At 41.7% G+C, this 23,236-nt stretch overlaps 1 protein-coding gene and 1 long non-coding RNA gene across 4 annotated transcripts in view; one reads left to right on the plus strand and one right to left on the minus strand.

Moving 5' to 3' along the window:
* Positions 1-16,293, minus strand: part of LUC7L2 (LUC7 like 2, pre-mRNA splicing factor) — a 58,701-nt gene extending 42,408 nt beyond the window's left edge. Inside the window, exons 1-3 of one of the 3 annotated variants that reach the window (XM_048835323.2) lie at positions 16,006-16,163; positions 4,865-4,935; positions 3,130-3,224 (exon numbers count right to left, since the gene is read on the minus strand). Coding sequence is in view for 2 of the 3 variants with exons in the window: in XM_048835318.2 (XP_048691275.1) it covers positions 3,130-3,224; positions 3,647-3,710 (159 nt within the window). In the remaining variant the exon portion in view is untranslated. Of the gene's footprint in view, positions 1-3,129; positions 3,225-3,646; positions 3,721-4,864; positions 4,936-16,005 lie in introns of those variants that run through there. The other 2 variants (XM_048835319.2, XM_048835318.2) reach the window with 2 other exon arrangements.
* Positions 16,294-16,374: 81 nt separating this feature from the next.
* Positions 16,375-20,429, plus strand: LOC142070541 (uncharacterized). The gene is made up of 2 exons (XR_012666394.1): positions 16,375-18,376; positions 19,064-20,429. It is a non-coding gene; the product is annotated as an uncharacterized LOC142070541 (long non-coding RNA).
* Positions 20,430-23,236: the final 2,807 nt, after the last annotated feature.

Here is a 23,236-nt window from a genome sequence, read left to right on the forward strand (position 1 = left end):
CTTTTGTAGTGGTAAACACCCATTTTTTCATGCTTTGTGTGTATAAAAAGATCTTCTATACTTTCCACAGTATGCATCCGACGAAGTGAGCTGTAGCTCACGAAAGCTTATGCTCAAAAAAATTGGTTTGTCTCTAAGGTGCCACAAGTACTCCTTTTCTTTTTACACACACACACACAGAATGTCAAGAGGGCAGGGGGAGAGGAATTGTGTGTATGTAGCATGAAAAACTGCACTTTGCTCATCGGATTAGCCACAGATAGCTCAATTTAAAGGAGACTCCATCTGGCCACTAATAGCTTAAAAGCCTTGTGGTTGAACTCCCAATCCTCTACTGCAAAAAACAGTCAATATACAAGGCTGACCTTAGGACATATGCTGCTGTGAACAAGAGAATTTGTTCCTTCAGAAGATTCTGATGGACTCGAAGTTCGGTAACCCTTTCTTGATTCTTCCCCAGAAGTCAGATATATCATGATTTTCCTATGGACTGTAATAATATTCTGCAGAATCTCATGGACATTTCTCAAGGGCAATAATTGGTCAGACAAACTACAAGTTTTTATGTTCCCCTTTTACTGGTGCTGTAGGCTTCCTGAAATGGTCATTTCCCCAGAACCATGAGAAAGTTCATTTGAACTCCTGCTCTTAAAGAAGGCTTCTCAGTAAACAGAAGGATACAGGATAGGTCACAAAGGCTTTCCTCTGGGGATTCCCTTCCAATTGCTCCTAATGAAGGGAGTAAGTTACTCAGTTTTTCGTTGGGTTCAGAGCTACACTGTGGGAGACTCTCAGTACCTTGAGGATTCCCTTTGAATGAGGTGGAAAAAGTGTTGCTGATAAAAATATTTAGGAATATGGAGATATGTCTTGAGGGGACTGATTCTCCTGAGGTGCCTTGGTTAGAAGAGATGAACTCGACATTAAATAATCTAACAATGCAACATTTAGAGTAGGGAGGTCCAGAAAAAGACAGAAGTCTTCAATGCACTTAATGAGAACGCACACATCTGAAAATAGACTAAGTTTTTTCATTCTTCTTGAACCAGGAAGTTTGGCCCACACCAAAAATCAGAGTTTTTATGATCAGTATAGGACTTTGAAGCTCATCTGTAGATTAATGGAAACTAGGCCAGGAAGGTGCTTGTCAGAGCAACCTTTTTATAGACTTGTGGGAGGGTGGGGGGGGAAATTATTTTCTGAGCAATTTAGTGTTTCACAACGCATCTGAATGTTGTATTGTTATGGCCCACATACCTCTCCCAGCTACTGACAGTAAAAGGGATCTGCAGAGAATCTTATCACATCATGGATAGCCTTACAGAAAATAAACAAACCAACCAACAGATATTAACTCCCCCGTGCCCCCTTTCTTCATATTTCCTATAATAATGAATTAAGGAGAGGATAAAGGTGGAGCAATACATGTGGTTATACATAGACCATCATTGTTTTCTAACCTGCTAGCACACAGAAAGATTTGAGAATAAGAAGTAGTGGATTAGCCATGGTATTCCTGGAGTGCTACAGAAAGTCTGATTGCTGAACATGACTAAAAAAGAATGAAGCTTGAAGTGAGTCAGTGACTTGGGGATCAACTGCTTTACATTTTTAGAAGGCTTGCGGGTGAGGGGGAGTGGAGGGCTGTTGAGCTCACTGTAGAGATAACAATGCTCTTCCAAACCAGGACAAACTTTGTTATGCTAAAGTAAGGAAGAGTCTGTTTTAGGAAATGAGGAAAGAGAGTTGGAACACAAATGTCTGTGTAATCCGGTGAAGCTAAAGATGTGCTCTGTACATGGCCCTTTCTGTTCTAGGTTCAGCTACTTAGAATCCACTACCTTCCACACTGTTAGGAGAAAAGCTAAGTCCTCCAAATCAGCCCCATAACTTATTTATTTTGCCCTTTTTCCTTCTCCTCAATTTCTCTCATTCTCTTCTCTTTCTGCTCTCGTAAAGGCCACTTCAGAGAAGGGAGGGATAGAGCTGCAACTCCTAGATCATGAGTACAGAGAACGCAAGGATTACTAATGGGTAAATCTGTGTATTTGTGTTCTGTGAGCCCTTTGTGCACCTTAGAATACTGTGGAGAAGAACCCTAAAAGGGTCTATGACCATCCCTTAGGAATTAAGGTAAACTGAACCAGCCACCATGTCTACCAGGGAAATACACTGAGGGACAGGTGCATTATCCATCAAATCTACTAATTTCAGTTCTTCTGTCTTCCAACAAGTCCTTACATTGTTTCCAAGCTCCATTTAGGAAAATCTCTCTGAAGGACATGCTTAACGATGAAAAGAGAAGGCATAGAAAATTGGTGAAGAAATATGAAACAAAAAATTCAGGTTCTGCCTCAGATGGCCCCCCAAAAACCTTTTCCAGTGCTGCTACTGAATAGGCGGGGGGGGGGGGGGGGGGAAGTGGGCTGCCTACATGTGGCACACCCTTTGATTATCACTCTGAGTCATAATACTTCTACTACTTCTAGCACTGGAGAAGTGCTGCAGAAATCCACCAGGCTAAGGGAGCCCTCCTGCTACCTTTCAATACCTAAAAGTTATGAAAGGGAGAGATGACAGCAAAAAAATCCATCCAGGAAAGAGTAAGCAGAGGAACCTCTGGCTCAGCATGTGGAGGCAAAAAAACTACCAACAACCAGGATAACATAAGCAGAACAGTGCCAGAACAGGTAGTGATGGTATCTAGGATTTTTTATTTATTTTCAAGAATGATTTTTTTTTAAACCTCCTTCAAGATCAGTGGAAATGGCAGAATACCTGGAAGGAGAGGCCATTGTAGTGGATCCTACAATGGAAAGCACTACTTTCTCTACATGAGACTTCATGCACAATTTACATCATAGCTTCTATTACAAGATATTTAATATTCAAACATTCATTCCTTCTCTATAACCTCTAACACACACACACAGAGACTTTGGCTATGTACAAAGTTGGCCAAACTATCCCACAACACTAGAGGGAAAACTAAGGCGGACATTTTAAAAAAACAGTCAAGTTAACTTAAATATCAAAAAGAGGTATGTTGCTGGCATAATTAAGATTGAAACAGAAGAACGGATTTCTGTTATTGTTTCTGTAAACAAAATACAAGATTAAATTACATACAGTTCCAGAGAGGACATCATGAGGGCAGCAGTTTAGGAGGTGGCTCTTGCACACTCGGTCATCACTGAATTTGATTCGCTGACGAGTAGTGTCCCCTGAAATATAGAAATGAAGACACTCCAGGTTACACAAATGGAGAAGCCAGCCTGCTTTTGCAAGTTTTACGTTCAAAGTGTTAACAATTCCTTTACCCCAAAATGAACAAAGAAACCTACTGGAAGCTAAAATTTAAAGGATTAAGTACCCTTTAATCCACACCCAAACATTAACTATGCATTAAATTTTTACATACTATATGCTGCTGTTTAAATGTAATTATAAGCTTCCACTTTTTCAAGTGTTTTTAATATTTTTTTTCTTGAAAAAAGCAGTGTATTAGGTAAAAACACTTTGCTAAGATAGCATCAATGTAAGATGCTATATAGGTGTCTGTTCCAGATTTTGTGTAAACTACCATAATAGATTTGTACTTGGCAGTTAGCATATAACAGTCTTACAAACATATAATAATACACACTTAGAGCCTCCACTGAGCACCATCTGCCATTTCTTCCATTACTTTCTTCTTGGATGCAAAGCATCCCCTTACTTCTGATGGGGCAGGGTAAATAGAGGGCAAAAGAAGGGATTAGAAACCTGAAAGAACCAGTCACACAAATAGACATTGCCTATATGTAACATTACTTTTACAGAAGCTTGCAACCCCCATGTCATAGACCCCATCTGCTGCATGTTGCTGAGCTGGAAGCATTTTAATTCTATTTTCATAATGGTGTAGCTCCTGCATCACAGCAGAAGCATCAACCTGCTTACCACACAATGAGGTCCAATTGCAAGTTTAAAAAATCTCATCTGTGAACAAGGTTGGATAGTTCAGTTCCAAATAACCAATTATTGGGGGTGTTTTTTATTGCAGGATTTGTTTTCCTTAAAAAGTCAAAATGGAACAGTCACTATTCCATTTCTGGAAGTGAGGTCACTCAAAGATTTTTTTCCTGTAGAGATACAGGAGTTATAAAACATCTCAAAATCTCACAGGGTGTCTATCTACTCATTAAAATACAATAACCTCCTAACATCACTATTAAATGAAAACCTACTGGTGAATTACTGAAGCAAGGATAGCTGTTGGAGAAAAAGTACAATGAGTTCAGTTTGCAACTTTTTCCCATCCCATTACCAAAGTACTTTAAAGAGGGTGGATATATTTGCAGTTATGAATGTAGTCACTTCTCCATTCTAATAAACCTGAAACATCTCAGAATTTTAAATCTATGAAATGGTTCAACAAGCCCAATCCATTTGTTTACTATACAATAAAATGGTCATGCCCTTCATTCTATTATGTAATCTCATTTTTAAATATCACTGCTATGCATAGGAAACTAAAACGTAACATTTTCAGATGGGCTGAACTTCATTCAAGTTGTTAAACAACTGAAAATTTCCAGAACAAGACACACTTAATTTGCCTGTAGGATGCAACACAATCTTAAAACCAGTAATTCACAGGCTAGAACAGCTTCGGAGCAGTTCAACAATAGGTTTTCTAGAGGCTAAGTCTTCAGTTTTAATAGGTTATTTGTAAAACTAAAAATTTAGAATAATCCCTTATTCAATCACGCCTGCTACTGCAGTAAAAGGCTTTTTTGGGGGTCCATTTTTTTTTTAAAAAACACATAACTGCGTTTGTTCCACATTCATTAACACATCTGAAAAGTTAGTGATAACTCACGGCTCGGCGAATGCGGGGCCTTTCTGACACTCCCTTGCAGATTGAAGTAGGCAGGCAAAGATACATTGAACCTTTATAAATAAAACAAGGGGCCAGATTGTTCAGTTTGTATAGAATAGTCTCTGCCAGCAATTTCAACACAGCATCTAGAAATACATGTTGACTGTAAAGATTCTTGTACATAACAAATGAACAAAACCAACTGGAGTGTTTTAAAAAAAAAAAAAAGATAGCTGATGGCCTACTAGAACTACAGAGAGGGATACTGAGACTGGGGAGTGGCTAAAGGACTTATGTTCCTCAGGCCTAGGGAGATAGGAGTGTTTTTAGAGATGTCACTAAGCTCCAGAGGGAGCATTCTTTGTACCTTTCCAACAATCAACCGCTAATTGTACAGCAGCAATGTACTCAGTCTCTCTTGCCTTTCCATTTACATAGCATGTGAGATTTAGGAAGAAGGGATGGGATAACACAGAGAAAACAGAGGTACACCTCTACCCCGATATAACGCGACCCGATATAACACAAATTCGGATATAACGCGGTAAAGCAGCGCTCCTGGGGGGCGGGGCTGCACGCTCCGGTGGATCAAAGCAAGTTCGATATAACACGGTTTCACCTAAGATTCACGGTAAGAATTTTTGGCTTCCAAGGACAGCGTTATATCGGGGTAGAAGTGTAGCTACAAAAATGAACGCATGAGTGACAACAGCTTTAAGAAACTGTTCCACATTTACATTCTAGTCACTATTTATGGATTCTGTATTATGTCTTCACTCTAGTACCTAAATGTTTCCTGGGTAAGTTGGATCCACATATATAGCATTCTGTTCTTCTCTTTTCTCTGGTTATAAAAGACTGGTTTAATATATATTTGGATTTTTTTTAATCAACTCTGCTGTTACAATAGAAAAGCTTTCTCAAAGAGAAGGCTCTTGCAACATACCCTAAAAGGTGGTTAAGTTCTGAGTTAGTTCATCTGAGAGCTCATTCCACAGCTAGATCCCCTTGAATACTCTGTCTCAAGCGTTTTGTGAATTGGTGCTTTCCGAAAACTGCACAGATATCTTCACACATCATAGAAGAAGATGCAGTCACAGCAGTCTACTCCCAACCAATTGATGACCTTCTGCTACGAGAAGGTGAGGGCTCATTTTGTATGTGCCTTTGCTGGGTAAGGTGTGTGAGAGGGGAGAAAGACAAGAAACCACCAAATGCCTAGGGCTCAGTCTGCTACAAAGGGAGAAACCTTGTGAGAATTATTTTTGTAATGCAATAGCAGATGTTCCTTCCCAAAGCTTTCCAATAACCAAGTGATTTGGGTGTGAATAAGCCAAGGTTCACAAGAGTTCTACTAATCAAAATGAATGTTCCTCTTGGTTTGATTGGATTTAATTAAGCAGCCACAGCATTCACTTTAATATGTTACCATATGAAAACAGTCACTAAACAAACCTATGAAATATTTATGAATATAACCTTGTGTTTTCACAAGGGAAAAAAAAATCTAAATGCAAGTAGTAATAATTTTGAAGTGTTTTAAAATTATCCTAACTGATTAAATACAATTAAAGCCCTTTGTAAGCTGTAGCCTAGCTTTTTGATTGCACCACACTGCCTTTTTTTTTTTTAACCTTGATTCCATTGTGTTTCACATTTTTCTGAGACAAAATAACTCAGTTAAGTAACTAGGTTTTTGTAATTAGACATATGTATTGAGGCTAAGCTTACTGGAGACCACCAAAGCCTTATTGTTTTTTGTTACTATTCTAATAAATTAGTCTTTTAAAATATTTGACTATTTTTGATATTGGTCAATTGACAAGTCAGATATTGTCAATTATTTTTGGTCTAGTCAAATGACCAACCAACCCTATTCTTAACCTTGCTCCTGCAGAGTATTACATGGTTGATCTTCAGGGCTTACACTTATTAAAAATGTAACGTTAATGTATTAATGTGTTACAGCAATCAGCATCTATTCTATTATGACCCATTTCAGTGCTCCCAATTGGATTTTATTTATGTTGATTGACAGTGGATTTATATGGAAACTCAAAAGGATTGATTTAATTCACCTAAAGAAACAGCAGCTTCAGTTTTATACAAGATATCTGACCCAAACCATATTTCTGTGATGTATTACACTAGGGGCGAGTGGGAGAAGAACTTTAAATGGGAATGACGCTATTCAGGAAAAAAGCCAATTCTCAAGGATGCTTCTATGCTTATCCATCTCATTTCCTGAGATGTATGCACACAACACCCCTCTTAGTATTAATACACACATCAAGAGGAGACCAGACCCCAAACAATGGCAGTAATAATGCAACAGTCGTTTTAGGAAATTGTTTTGCTACATTAAATAAAAAAAAGTTGACTAAAAAGCAACAAAAGTCAACAGCTAAGACCAATTATACTGCTGAGCTTTAAAGAAAATTTAAGGGCTAAGAGCACACTTAGTACCTGTAAAAAGAAAAGGAGTACTAGTGACACCTTAGAGACTAACCAATTTATTTGAGCATAAGCTTTCGTGAGCTACAGCTCACTTCATCGGATGAAGCTCACGAAAGCTTATGCTCAAATAAATTGGTTAGTCTCTAAGGTGCCACTAGTACTCCTTTTCTTTTTGCGAATACAGACTAACACGGCTGCTACTCTGAAACCTGTCCTTAGTACCTGTAAGCTCTCAAGATCGATCCTCATAAGTACAAGTCATTTTAAACACCCTCCAAAAATCAAACTTTGCTGTGAACATCCACTATTTTCCTTCAGTTCATGCTTGAAGGAATTTACAGTACATTTTGACTGCTGATTTTGGCAAGGAGTTTGTATATTTCAACCATCTTTTGCAATAACTAACTACAGACTAGTTTCATTTCAGTCCATTTCTTGTTCACAATATTGTAACATACTATGAACAGCAATTTATTCCTTCCATTTTAGAATCACACATTCTAGCAGGAATTCTCATTTAGTGCTAAACCTTAAACTCTAATACCAAGGCACAAGTGCAATGCAACCAAACACAATGGCGATGTCTCTTTGCATTTGGAGAGCAGGATCAAGCGCTTAGTTTTTTCTGTATTAAGCTATATTTACCAAGACAAATTAGGTTTTTTCCTCATAGCACTAAAAGTTGACATCTGTTTAATACCTACCACGCTGTCTTTACCATAATATATTAATAGGAATAATATATTCTAAGTACAGTATCCCTCATACTTTACACTGCTCCCTGAGAATATAAAATTGACAGCTATACGCCACAGTCACGAACAGTTCACTTAAAATTTACTTCTGAACATGCAACGTATCAAGAAGGAACATTATTCCCAAGCCTGTCCCAAGAGGCAAGAAGCTACCAATTTATTTTTATAGAGATGTTGTTCCAACAGGATCTTAAATCCTAGGTCTCAACTCTGCAGCCTGAGACTGACAGAGATAATTTCTTGAACATTTTTTAGGTTTGTTTATTTAAAGGGCAGCAGCAGCGGGGCTGAGCACAAGTCAGCAGCTCACTCCCCCAATGGCAGATGGATGCCAGTCACTGAGCATGGATCACTGCCCTGGGAACCTTCCCATCAGTTCCCAATTATGAAGGAGGTAAACGTCCCAAAAGAAACAAGCCACCTGATGTTAAAAATCTGCATCAAGAAGTGAAATAAAATTAAGCTGCAAAAAACAAAGATCACTTCAATAAAAAACCCTCCAAACTCTGAGGGAGCAGTGGGCAGGTGAGAAGAATCCTGTTGGAATTACAGCTTCAGAAAAGAATTGCATGTCAGGAATGATTTCTTCTCTAAAGATACCATCCAACAAGATTCTCATTCCTGGAGAGTAAAAAGTACATGGGATGTCCCAAAAGAGAGCAAGGCTGCAACACACAACACTAAGTCCAAAACTAATAATGTTACCAGGCAGGTTTATAAAAACAAAATTAAACACATAAGGGAGGGGTTAAATACCTTCTACCATCAAACAAAACACAGACAGCATTAAAAAAAAAAGTATAAAAACCTCAAGATAAGCCAACTCAGATACAGGATATCCTAAGATGAAACAAACTTTTCAGGACAGAAGAGTTTGCTATTCCCTACTCTGTAAACAAATTCTGTAGTGCAAAGAAACCAAAACATAATTCCCTCTTGATAGCTGAATTTAAGGAGTAATGTTTTGCAAACATGTGGAGAAAGAACGATGAAGATGTCTGTGAGCCAAGTATCAGAGAGGCAGAGGAGACAAACTTGCCTTGGATTCAGTGAGGTTTGACATGACTATCTAGTTCACACCAGCCACGTCACAGCAACACAAAACAGATCCAGCCACTTTGACATGGTCTTCATAAAAATTACTGAATCAATTCTAAACAAAACATTTCCAAAGTTGCTGGAGTTTGCAAGGACTTTAGTCCCTCTCAAGGAAAATTTACAAGAACATTTTAATCATCAAATATATGGAGAAGGGCTTCCCCAGGATGGTTTGCATGGACTTGGCAGTTACCTGTATACAATGTTAGAGACCCCCTATGACACTTGTTTTCTCTGGGATTTCAGGGTCCACTGAGGTTGTCACATGTGGAGATGCACCATGGGTACTACAAAGCAACGGCCACAACTGTGTATCTAGGTACTTATTTGACCACTCTGTTCACAGTAGCAACTAAGAACATGGGCTCACAGGCTCTGTGAGGAAGTACTAGATTTCTTCCAGCATCTCTTCCTGACAAGGTGCATGAACATATTCTCAGTGGGGTAGGGACAGAGAAGCCGTCAGGCTAGTTTTTTCTGAAAACCTGAACTTGTAGCTCCATTAAACAACTCTCAGAATGCATGTGGTTCAAGGTGACCATGAAACTGCCTTGGAAAGCACCAATTTTCTTGTAGCCCCAAGTGCAAGAGATACCTGAACCTATAGTGTCAAAGCTGGAACTTTTGTGCATTGAGAGAACAAGCCACAATACAAAATATACCCACCTACACTGAGAACTCTGATTGTTCCCAACACAGGGATAAAGAAATGGTTTGAAGCTGGTACTAGAGACCTCATGGTAGCCTCACAGAGGATCTGCAGTGATCTCGCTGGTTTGGCAAACATGCCATTGGCGAGCTCTTCGAGTCTGAAAATGACTGTCTTCCATAAAATGGATTGCCAGTTATCACTAGCGGATCTGCAAATGGCTAATGAGACCAATCCAGGATCCACAGATCTTGTCACAACTGGGGCAGACATTTCCCAACGGAAAGGGTAGATCTGGACTGCTGAGTTGGGCTGCAGTGGATTCTTTCCTCCTTTCTTGTTTCTCCATTTCCTGTTCTCAGTTAGATTTCAAAATACTGGGGTCGTTGCCACAAGGTCCTTTTCCACTTTGGTCAGTCCTGGGAAACCCAAGCCCTTGAGTTTATGTCAATACTGCACTTCTTCATGTTAGCTTTGAAGGTGTCTTTGAAAAACTTTCTTTGCCCAGCCCTCGTCTGTTGGCCACGGCTCAGTTGTGAGAACATTAGCTGCTTTGGGAGTTGATTTTCTGGCATTTGAAGCCAATGGAGTTGGTGATGGATGATCAAAGCCTCAATGCTGGAGGTCAAAGCTTCAATGCTGGAAGTTTTGGCTTGGGACAGAACACGGACCTAGATGTGTCAGTCATCCGACTTGATTCAGAAGATCTTGCGGAGGCACCATTGATGGTATCGTTCAAGAACCTTGAGGCGTCCACTTTACATGGCTAAGGTTTCAGCACCATACAAGAGAGCTGGGATAAAAAAAGCCTGGAACACGAGAAGCTTGGTTTGATTCTTGATCTTTGAAGACACATTTTCTCAAGCATCTGAAAGCTGTACTAGAGCATGAAAGGCAGTGTTGAATTTCCTTGTCAATGTCAAAGCTTTCTGTGACAGACAGCTACCAAGGTAAAGGGAGTGAGTGCTTGACATTCTCCTGGGTCTCTTCATTGATCTGAATTATGGGAGCAGGATCCTGGTGATGCAGAGCCTGTTGAAGGAGTACTTTTATTTTGGCGTTGCATGTGAGGCCGAGTTGGTTTTAGGCCTCAGATTTTTTTAAGATAGTCTTCTGAGTGGGCACACAGGGCCCACTCATCTGCATATTGGAGTTCAATGAATGATTTAGTGAGAATGTGTGTCTTGGATCAGAGGTGATTGAGGCCGAAGAGCTTGCTGTCCATTCTGTATTGGATGTCAAATCCAATCATATAATGGATCACTGAATCACTAACTCCATCTCAAGAACATGAACACAGATGGAGTTTGAGGCTTCTTGACTGAAGTCTGGAATCTGAGATTTTGTCAGCAATGTGTCAGAGAGCTATTGATTTTCTTCTAATACTTCATGAGTTGACTGGAGCTCAGTATCACTGACTTTAAAAGCTGAGACTTCCAGTGTATGACAGAGACAAGACTTGTTAGGGCACTTGTATTCCAAGGTGATGGCGTGGGACACTTCAATGACTAGGCTGCTTCACTGAGCTGACCACAGAAGTGCTACATTTGAGCCAAAAGGACTGGCACAGACACAAAGTCAAATGACTCAGATGTCTCGGCCAACTGAGGCTTCTGCCTTGAAGATTTATCCTTTGAAGCATTCTGGCGCAGACTCATGTCAGATGTACATGAATTTCTGGAGTTGCCGGGAGGATGCATTTGAGACATTCTTCATGTTTTCTTAGAGCCCAAGGTGACATCTGCCAATATATCTGGCACTCCTTAACATTGTGGTTGACTCTATGCGCAGACAATGTAACAAATATGCTCATTTGTCATTAATAGTCCTGTTGCAAGGATGTGGTTTGAAGGTTGTGAGTGGTCTTCCTGGCTCCCTATGTCCTTCAGAAAAAAAACAAAATACACCTCCAAGAGATATTAGGTTCAAATGATGCAGAAGAGCACTGCAGATGCATCACAAATGCCAGCACCAGGGTGCTAAAGACAGGTTCCCAATTCCAAGAAAACCACTGGCACTGAAACTAAACAACAGGTGCCTAAAATATGAGACACGTGCAAAGCTGCTTCAGAGGTTTTGAAGTGCAAATAGACAAATAGGCAAAGACCACGGGTAAGCATTGATTGAAGAGTTGAAACAGCTGGTGCAAAAGGCAAAATTTAAGAGACTTGGACCAGAGTGGAAGCCGAAGACTTCACTATGAAATTATATTTTGTGTGTTTCCAGGAGTCAGGGGAAAGAGCTGGAGCAATGACTGGAGAGGTCCTTTGCGGACCACAGTTAAGGAATTGAACTGAAGGCTCCAAAGGCAGTGGATAAACTAAACAGGATGGCATACATAGAAGTGCTGGCCTGTTCTCCACCCCACCAATCATGTATATATGGACTAAATGGATTTAAGAAGTCCTGAGAGTCTCATGATGAGGTGGTTAAATCCTAACACGTTATGTTTAGAGAAGGTTTTGTTTTCCATTAACAGACAATTCCACATTTAGTGTGTACTCTGCTTCCACTTAGATTCCAGTTCTTATAAATGCTCGTGATCTAAAACTACACAAGTAACCTATACAGCTGTAAAGATTACTCTAGTCAACTCATTTTAATAGTTTCTTCTATATAACTTAATTTTTTTTAATCCCTGATTTTCCTCATATAAACCTCATCAACAGACTACTCAACTTTGACTTTACAGCATCTGTCAGGTTATTTGCATACAAGATAAATGCCATATCCTGAACTATATGACTACAACTTGCTACGTCACTTCACCTTAGAAAGAAGTCGGACTCCATTTGCTCGATACTTTATACAGAGTGTTTACATGGTCACAATCACATACGTAAAATGCTGAAAATAATTAAAAACTTAAATATGTACTTCCTGTAAGTACTAAATTAAGTAATTTCAACAAACATGTTCTGTGGGATGGTAATGACAGATCAATAAGAGATTGGAAGACAAGTTTCTACCTTGTCTTAATATTGAACTATTTAACATTTAAATAAAATGTTACTGCCTACTAAGTAAATACTAGAGTTCTGTTAGTAAGCAGTAGTAAAGCAAAATGAAAACTAGTCTTAACATCTTGACACTGAGCATACATGGTCACTGCCAATTTTAGTTAAAGGTCTTTATTTTCAAATATATTTCAGTTTAAAAATAGCAAATAGGGCTTACTGTCAGGACAAAGTTACTATCTAACAGTAGTAGGAGTTTGACACTAATTCTTGTTAAAAGAATTTAAAAGAAAATGTGTCTATCGAATGTACAAAAAAAAGTTAATTTAATAAGCTCAGGGCTAAGTGTTATCAACTTGAGGGCCCCTCTCCCACTCTCCCTTTTACTAGCAAGTTTTGAAGTACTTGAGTTAGAACTGGATGCTGATCCTCTCATCCCAATTACAGTTTTTAGATTAAAAACAGCATATGCAAAGGAAAAAAAGGCATGCAAGTAAATTAACGGATATGTTACAAAACAGTGATACATATTTCCAGCGCTAAAAAAAGAAAATAAGAAACAGAATTTTCAAAGTTGCCATAACACACATACCACTAAATTCAGGAAGAGACTGTTTTACTTAATACTATGCAAAAATATATTTCCTTAATTTACTATGCTAAGAGATATGCTTGATATACCCTCATCTTCCCCCAGTAGGTTATATATATTACAGACATATAACCTCTGCCTTCTCTCTAAATTAGGACTACTTAATCTAAGGGATGGTGTCCCTAGCCTCAGTTTGCTAGAAACTGGGAATGGACAACAGTGGATGGATCCCTCAATGATTACTGTTCTGTTCATTCCCTCGGGGACATCTGGCATTGGCCACTGTCAGAAGACAGAATACTGGGCTAGATGAACCTTTGGTCTGACCCAGTATGGCAATTCTTATGTTCTAAGCTTCCATTTTTTAAATAGGGAAGTTTCTAGTCCTTAATGTTGCAAATACACTTCCATATATGAACCCAATGTAAATGATGGAACATACCATCTGCACAAATCTACATATAGTTCCAGTACTTCTGCAGCTGGTCATAGTTTGCTAAGCAGCAGCAACGCTGTGTTCATTTTCACTGCTGCTACTCATAACCCCGTGAACTTCAATGAAACTGTCAATGACCACATCAATTTTATGCTGCTGACCGTTGGGAAAGCTCAGGAGGAGAGGCAACACTGCAATTATTCAATACCTCATCTTTATCTTCTGTATCTAAATTTGAGCCAATCGGAGTCTGATATATTTTTCAAGCCCTAGTTATTCGCGTTTACTGTTATCTCTTATAAGTATTCAGCATTTCAACAATGGTTCCTAAGTTTCAATTGCAAGATTTTTGTTACTGAATTTTCAGAACCAAAATTGAGTTTGCAGGACGGGCAGTTACATCAAAAAAATCACCCATTTACTTGTAAACTGAGAAAATCTGATCTGCAAGTTACTGAGGCATAGATTCACAGATTCTGAAGCCAGAAGGGATCACTGTGATCATTACATTTGACTCCTGTATAACACAAGTCATAGAACCTCCCTGAAATAATTCCTAGAGCAGATCATTCACAAAAACATCCAATCTTGATTAAAAAAAAAAAATCACTGATGGAAAATCCCCACCAGGAGCCTTGGTAAACTGTTCCAGTGATTAATTACTCACAATTACAAATTTACACCTTATTTTCTGTCTGAATGTGGCAGTCAAAATAAATCTATAAGGTTCAAAAGGAACAATAAAAAGGGCAACATTTTCAAATTTAGGTACCTAAAGTTAGGCACCTACATCTGCAGCTTTCATTAACTTCAGCATCTCTGAAAATAAGACCACTTATTTAGTTGTCTATATTTAAAGCATCTTCATTTGTAAGTCTTGATATAGTTGTATTAAATGACTTAATTTTCCAAACCTCCAGAGCAGAGTTTCACTCTAGTCACCACCACAGAACTTGAACTGTTTTTTTTAAATTATGGCATGCTCTACTACCAATCCACTTTCCATTTTTTTTCCCCCCAAACAGCATTCATGAGAAATTCTTAAAAGCTGAGCCCCTATGCAATCATTTCTCAATCTTATTCAATATACCCTTGCCAGAAAGAGTCTGGGAAAACAGGTAAGATTTGCCAATGTAGCCTGAAGGTCAAGCTCATGCTCTGTCTGATACATTCTCAACAGTATTGCATATAACATTTAAAATATCTAATCTATGTCTCAATGACAGTGCTATATTCTGACAGCTTGTTATTAATAATTTCTTTTAATAAAAGGAAAACTGAATAGCAAGAATGTCAAACGGTATCTCTGGAAAGGTCCTTCTATGGTCTAGTCTATCGCCTGTAGAATCAGCCTGCATACATTAATCTTCCCTTTTACCTACTTTCTGAACAACTCTAATGGCGATGCCTCAGCCCCGCTGGAGTAAATTTTATTAACTTGATTCTCACTTTCAAAAGTGATCATCATTCCCGCCTGTTGATTGAAATGATGGTTTGGGTCAGACTTCCCTCGGACAGACTATTTCACCTCCCACCATGGCTCTGCACCTGACGATTTGAAAGGCTGATTTCTCCTGTCCGAACAAAGCAAACTGCCCTGTCTCAGAACAACGAGCTACGAGGAAGGCTTTACAAGGGTTTATCTGTGACTTGGGGGGACGGGGGGGTGTCCTCTGCCGGGCGCGCGGGCCGGCTCGGAGGGCGGCCTGCTCCCCGAGCCCTGGCTGGTCGCGGACTCTGCCGGCTCGGAGGACAGGCCTGCGCCGACCAGCAAGGGGAAGGATGGATTTTTCCACCCCCTGACCGGAGAGCCCGCGGCTGTGGGGCTCGAGCTGGGGCGCGCGGGGCCGCGGGCAATGGGGGTTTCGTTACAGACTCGCAGCCCGGTTCTTGCGGCGGCGGAAGCGCCGCCGAGACCCGGCGAGCTGCGGGAAGAGCTCGCCACAGCCGCTAGGGGCCCGCAATAGGGCCAGCCCCGCCCGCCCGCGCCCCTCACACAGCGCGTAACCGCCTCCGACCGGCCCTGTGCGCCGCCGATGACCTTTAACCCCTTAGCCCCGCCCCGAGCGGCCGGGGGAGCTGGCGTTCGTCCTGCCAATCATCGCTACCAGCCTAGCTCGCTTGCTGTTCCCAACCGTTGCCCCTGGCTGTGACCGCAGGGGGCAGCAGCCCCGCCCCCCGGCCGGGTGGCACTTACCGTCCCGGGACGTGCCCATGAGTTGGTCCAGCATGGCGCGCATCTGGGCCTGCGCCGACATCCTGAGCGCGCGAGGCCCGGCCGAGCCGGCGGAGTCTGTGTGAGCTCCGCCGACAGCGGCCTACAGCGCTTCGGGCCCGATGCTGCGCTCGCTCCCTCTTACGGGTCCGGGCGGAGCCTCTCTCCGCGGCCGGTGGGGGCTACGATGGCGCCTCCGCCTCGCGTTCGCGGTTCGGGCCGAAGGGCAAAGCGGGAAACTGCTTCGCGCTGCTCTCGGTCTCGCGACTTCGCTTCCCCCGCGCGCGACCCTTCACGCTTGCTACACGCGCGCGCGCCAGGGGTAACGGAAAGCCGCGCGACGCGCGCGCGCACTCTCTCCACTCCCGCCCCTTTCGACGTCAGCGCTATCAGGTTGAGCACCCCCTGATTGGGCCAGGAGACCTATATCTGTCTGTGACACAAGCAGCTCCGCGTTTCCTGATTGGATTCTAGAACCTTTCGTCCGGCTGGGCTAGCGCGCGTGCTGATTGGACACGGGGCTCTCGTTCTCTTTCTGTGTGACGTCCTCTCCAACCACCTCCCTCGAGTTGGGCGAACCCAATCGTTGCGTTTCCCCATTCGATAAATGCTGAAGAACCTCTCCCTCCCCCTCCCCCCAAGACTAGTACAATCCGCGTTCTGCCTGAGGAGGCTGGAGGGGCCGCGCGGTCCCCGCTGTGGCCTGGCTGAGCCGCTGGCACACGCCTGGTGTAATCTGAGCTAAACCGAAAAAATAGTCCGTTGGCAACATCTGGACGGGCAAAATCTCTTCCTGTATTGGGAACAGCTCGGTCTCAACAGACGGTGGAAAGTTACGGTGGACTTTCTTCCAGAGTAGTTTAGTAGAACTGAGCCTGGTGGTTGTTTTTGCTTTGCCGTCAGTTTTTGAAAGTATTCCTAATATGCAGATGTTTGTTGTATAAGGACTTCAGTGAAAGGAAACACTTTGGTTGCTAATGAACGTGTTGAATAAAATATAATCAAACGGATGCATTTTGGTATCCGGTTAAAGACATTAATTTCAAATCTAAATCTACAAAATGATAATTAAACCACTCCTGACATCTAAATACTACATAATGTAATAGAAATGTTTCTGTCCATGTTTTTGAAGCTTTTTCCATGCTACTAATGTTATTGTATATTCTGCCATCACTACATTGGCAAGTGACCTATCAAGCCCACAATAATACAAATACTGGAAAAAAATCAATTTACTTTCTCTGCACGTGGAGGCTTCTTGGGTTCTCAGATTTGGGTTCTCTAACTGTTGATATCTGAGGCTGCACTGCAGTACCAATTATTCAGTGATGTTCCTGCACTGAATATCTCCCCAAGTCTGTTGATGTTATCATATGCCAAAGGTGTGGGGAGGAAGGGCAGAATGATGGGTGGTATTGCCACACCTGACTCATCCTCATTAATCAGCTTCTGTAGACAGGAGCCTGTGTCCATTTCATTTCATTCCACTGACTGTATGATATACCTGTTGGCTGAGTATCTTAATCAACTCCATGTTGCCTGTGAGGGATGTGATGTTATTTACATGATCTGTGACCATATAAATCATTGTTGCAACCAGGGTCCTATGGTTGCACCGGGTCTTGTGCAGAGGAAGGCAAGTAGGGTGTCTGTGAAAAGGTTGTAGTTTGCTGGTTATGATTATGCTGTCTGTGTGTATCATTTTTTTATTTGAAGTTATGAATATTGGCTACGTACTTGTATCAATGTGTTTGTTTGATTCTAAGTAGCCTCAGTGAAGCATTTGATCACCTTCTTGAGAAAGGACTATTCTCGGTAAGTGCCCAATCAAGAAACACTTAACTGACAATTTTCAGAGGAACAGCCGTGTTAGTCTGTATTCGCAAAAAGAAAAGGAGTACTTGTGGCACCTTAGAGACTAACCAATTAGTCTCTAAGGTGCCACAAGTACTCCTTTTCTTTTAACTGACAATGGACTTCGGGAGACGCCAATCCACATCTGAGCTTTCCTGGGAACGTTCACACTAACATGTAAACAATGGCTTCAGCCTGCAAAAAGCTGAATCATTCATAGACATGTGACTTGCCCAGGTGGCTACAAACTCCATCTTGTTGCTGTGACTTTGCACAGATGAACAAAGGGGTTTCCGCCCACAAGAGAGAGAATAATAAAGGCCCTGGAAGCCCCTGCATTTTGCCTTCAGCTGGTTCAAGAGATGGCCTATCCACCCTAAAGAGATGCCTGAAAGAAACTGGAACAAAGGACAGTAACTACAGGGGTGTGAGTGATTGCTGGACCCAGAGTAGGAAAGAGTCCAGTCTGTGGAAGAAGCTTATTGGAACATTTCTGGTGTGAGATTTTATCTGCAATCAGTTTCTTAATGTATTAGGCTTAGACTTGCATGTTTTGTTTCATTTTGCTTGGTAACTTACTTTGTTCTGTCTGTTATTACTTGGAACCACTTAAATCCTACTTTTTATACTTAATAAAATCACTTTTTGCTTATTAGTTAACCCAGAGTAAGTAATTAATACCTGGGGGAGCAAACAGCTGTGCATATCTCTCTATCAGTGTTAAAGAGGGCGGACAATTTATGAGTTTACTCTGTATAAGCTTTATACAGAGTACAATGGATTTATTTGCGGTTTAGGCTCCCAGAAAGACTGAATACTGGGAGCTGGGAAAGTCTCTGTTAGCTAACTATGAAGCCCCTAAGCTAAGTGGATCTCCATTTCAGTGAACTGCAAGGGGACATGGCCCAACCTCTGAGTCTGTGCTGAAGCTGACTGGAGTGTCTTAATCAGCAAGACGGGAGTGGAGGGAAGCGTTCTCTGGCAGGGGGATTTGTTCTCAGTACATCTAGTGACAGTCTTGAGGGAGTTTCTGTGACCGAACACCTCACAATGGCGTAGTCAGCAGACTCTGTGCGCAGCTGATTGCTTTGAGACACTGGTAGTGATTTTAAGTGAGTTTTGAGTGTGGTCGCTGGAGAACAGACAAAGTGGTTACTGGTTATTTTTTGTTTGCTTATTGCAGGTAAGGGAAATAAAGGCAGGAAAATCAGCAAAATAGGTCAGAGTAAAGCTCAGAAGAAGCTAAAACTGCACAGGTTACAAATTGCTAAGAAGGAAAGAGAGAGCCGGCAAGCCCTGGACTTAAAAAACAAAGAACTTGAGGCCCAGAAACAGGCTAAAATTAAAGCACAAAAGGCTGCCCTGGAAAAAAAATAAGGTTGCCCACCAGCAAACCCTGGACTTAAAAGACAAAGAAATTGAGACCCACAGACAAGCACAAATTGAAACCCAAAAGCATGAACTGGCTGTAATGAAGTGGAAGAGGTGCACAGAGACATGTATCCTGAAGGTGGAAGTTGGAGTCCTGGTGACTGCTGAAGTGGGAACAGCCCCCAAGGACTCTATAGCTGGAAGCAAGCCCAACCTAAGTGAAAGGGGGGGCGGGATTTTGCTGGCCAGTGAAGGGTCTGTCGTAGCTGTGAGCTGGATCAGGGTCCCCTTCCCTTTTGGGGGACACTGGAGTGTCTTCCCCAGAGGGGAGCCGAAAGAGGAATTTTAGGTATATTGCCTCTGCCATGGACTGCCAAGTCTCTGGCAGTAAATTCAGGAGGAGGGTGTGACATTGCAATCTATATGATTTATGAAAATATGTTAATAAGTGTGAATATAATGTAACTGGAATATGCTTCATGCAAAATGTCTCTTGTAAGGTATCATTACAAAACTTATAATCTGAGTGTGGTCATCCTATTTGTATATGTATCATTCTTGTATCTGAAAGTAGAAATATGAAATATAACTCTGAGGTCCTATTGTAATTATGCAAAGTGTGGGCCATTAATGGTGGTTTGGAATCTAGATGGCGCCCATCAACTAGGACAATTGGTTGTAAATGGCTCTGTTTACTTGCAAGCCTTCCTGTGAGTCAGGCCAGGAATTAGGAAGGCTTGGGGTCTCATAGGACATGTGACCATGTCACCTGGTTCTGGAATCCATCTTAAACCTGGTGCTTTTCCATTTAGAAGGATCGGTGGGGACCCAGAGAGACAAAGGATTCCCACCTCATGCCAAAGCTATAAAAGGGGGTGGAACAGAACAAAGGGGGCTGCAGTCATGAGAAATCCCTTAGCTACCACCTGAGCTGGAACAAGGACTATACCGGGGAAAGAATTGGGCCCAAACTAGAAAGGAGTCTAGTCTGTGAAAGAAGCTTATTGGAACATCTCTGAGGGTGAGATTTACTTGCATTCAGTTTCTTAAATGTATTAGGCTTAGACTTGCGTGTTTTGTTTCATTTTGCTTGGTAACTTATTTTGTTCTGTCTGTTATTAGTTGGAACCACTTAAATCCAACTTTTTATACTTAATAAAATCACTTTTGCTTATTAATTGACCCAGAGTAAGTAAGTAATGCTTGGGGGGGGCAAACAGCTGTGCATATCTCTCTATCAGTGTCATGGAGGGCAGACAATTTGAGTTTACCCTGTATAAGCTTTATACAGAGTAAAATGGATTTAGTTGGGTGTCTGGGTGCTAGAGACAGGAGCACTTCTTAAGCTGTTTTCAGTTAAGTCTGCAGCTTTGGGGCCCATGGTTCAGACCCTGGGTCTGTGTCAGAGCAGACTGGCATGTCTGACTCAACAAGACAGGGTTCTGAAGTCCCAAGCTGGCAGGGAAAACAGGCTCAGAGGTAGTCTCAGCACATCAGGTGACCGTCCCAAGCGGGTATCTGTGACCCAACCCCTCACAAGGGATTTCACTGCCCATGGTAATAAGATATGCTTGGCAAGTTTCAGCACACCTACACTAATGCATATATAAAATCTTGTGAAAAGGACTTTATGAATCTTTGAATTTGTGAGGATGATATAGTTTCGTTTGTGTCCCCTGCTAACAACATCTTGAGGAAGTCTGTGAGATTTTGGCGTTAGGGTGTAATCATCATCAGGCCTCTCTGGTGGTGGAGGCTATAGTTGTTCAGTGTTGGATTTCTTCAAATCCAGTCATCTGATCATGGTACATGGCTTCAAGACCTGATCAGGCTCTTCTGAGAAAAGTGGCCTCTGAGCTGAATTCATTCTTAGTCAGGGAGAATCTAATATTTCCTTAGACAGGTTGTTTGGTATCACCACAAGTTTGTGATTATCTGATATAATCTCCAGGCTGTTCCTGAAGTCTGCTTCTAATTTTCTCTGAATGGGTCTCTTTGTTTGTGGCCTGATATTTTTTAATATCAAGATAGCTCATATTGGTCACAAATTTCTGTGTGAGATTCACCATTGATACAAAACAAGGCTTTGAAAATAAATCAGCATGGATATAACTGCATAACCTATCATATACTGCTTTTTCTTTCATAGAGTATATGCTATCATCATCATCTTAACGACACCGGTGCTTTTCTGTTGGTCTTGTGTAGGCTCTATAACAAGATTGCGACAGTGTGCCTCTGCTGCTACCAGCTCTCTTGATGTAACAGTCAATATCTTTCTGTCCTTCTATTTTGCTCTTTTCCACACATTCCTGTCTGACCTGAGATCTACTGCTAGACACAGTGGCTCTTCGAACTTGGTCCCTTTCACATACGTGGATACTTTGTTACAGAATATATAGACTTTTTCTATACACTCTGGTGGATGATGAGCCCATTCCCCTTATTGATTTGTACAATTCATGGCCAATTTCTTCACTATAGTTGCAAGGTTCTACTTGTTTTTTCAAGCTGTTGCAAAGTTTTCGTGTGTGAGTGTGATCTTTCTACAATTGAGATGGTATAATGGTCTCCACGCAGGGTCTGGTTGGGAAGCGTGGCCTAGTGGTCATGGCCACAACCCTGGACTGCCAAGGATGTTGTGGGGAGGGGAGCCTGGGCCCTCACACTCCCCCAGGCTCTGACCCAAGGCCCTTTGAGCTACCAGTAACCTGGCAACCAAGACTACTTAAGGCTGTTCTCCCTTGGCCTCTTCCTCTCATCTCTCCCCCTGGGGTCACCTCAGTCCAAGGTCTTTGCCTGGTGGGAAAATCCAAAGAAAGCAAGAGGGAGTCACCGCTGTCCAGGGCCACAGGATACTTCCCTCTTTGTTTGTCTCTTCCCTCATGGTGGGCCCCTTTGGGCAGCTGTGTCAGAGCCTTTAGGTTTCTCTCTGCTCACCTTCAGCACTGCTCCCCAACTGAGATAATTCACTGACTTTTAATTCCTCTAGCACATGGAGCATTTGCTGCAGGTGTGAGAGGCGGGGCTGGCTGAGCCCAAAATGAGCCCTTAAGCCCTTGTTGCTCAGTGTGGCATTTGTACACCCTGTCACAGATGGTGAAATATGTTAGGTACTTCATTGGTGTCTTTATATTGCATAATGGTAGCACATTTTTGGATCTCTATGGCTCTTAAAACAGTAGTTCTCAAACGTTTGTACTGGTGACCCCTTTCACATAGCAAGCCTCTGAGTGTGACCCCCCCCCCTTATAAAAAGTGTTTTTAATTTATATATTTAACACCATTATAAATGCTGGAGGCACAGTGGGGTTTGGGGTGGAGGCTGACAGCTCGCAACTCCCAAGGTGGTAACCTCACGACTCCCTGAGGGGCCCCGACCCCCAGTTTGAGAACCCCTGTCTTAAAAGATTGGTCCATGATTCCAGGTCTCTTGGTTTGGTCAGTTCTGTGAAAAGAGCATCTACATCACATATCACTCATGTTTTTAGACCTTTGCTCTGTTCATGGAGCCTTTCTGGGAACTTCTAAATCAGATTCCATTGTTCATTCAGGAACCACAGCTGCATAGCAGTCAAATCTAAAGCAAACAGAGGAAAAATACATAAAATCAATTTGTAGGTAGTTGTATAAAGTACTGTGATCTAAGAAGTTGAAAAATAATGACTTTAATGCCTGTAGAATCATATGTTCTCACATGAAGCATGGTGTACCCGCCCCCCCTTAGGTGGTTGCCATGGCAATGGGGCATAGTTTTCATTATTTTAATGAAAAAATTACCCAAGATTGAGTGAAGATGTATTCATTTTTAGTCAAAATATGACCCATATCTCTTTTTCAGCCAGTGTCTACTCTTACATGCATTGTTTCCTTGGAAACCATACAATTCCATCTTAAAACTGCCACACATAAAGGTCAACCACCTATTTTTGTAATGTGTATGGATGGACTTTTTTTTTTGTTGCCTTTTACAGTGTGGTAATAT

This window comes from Caretta caretta, chromosome 1 (assembly GCF_965140235.1).
Source record: "Caretta caretta isolate rCarCar2 chromosome 1, rCarCar1.hap1, whole genome shotgun sequence".
Lineage (NCBI taxonomy): Eukaryota > Metazoa > Chordata > Testudines > Cheloniidae > Caretta > Caretta caretta.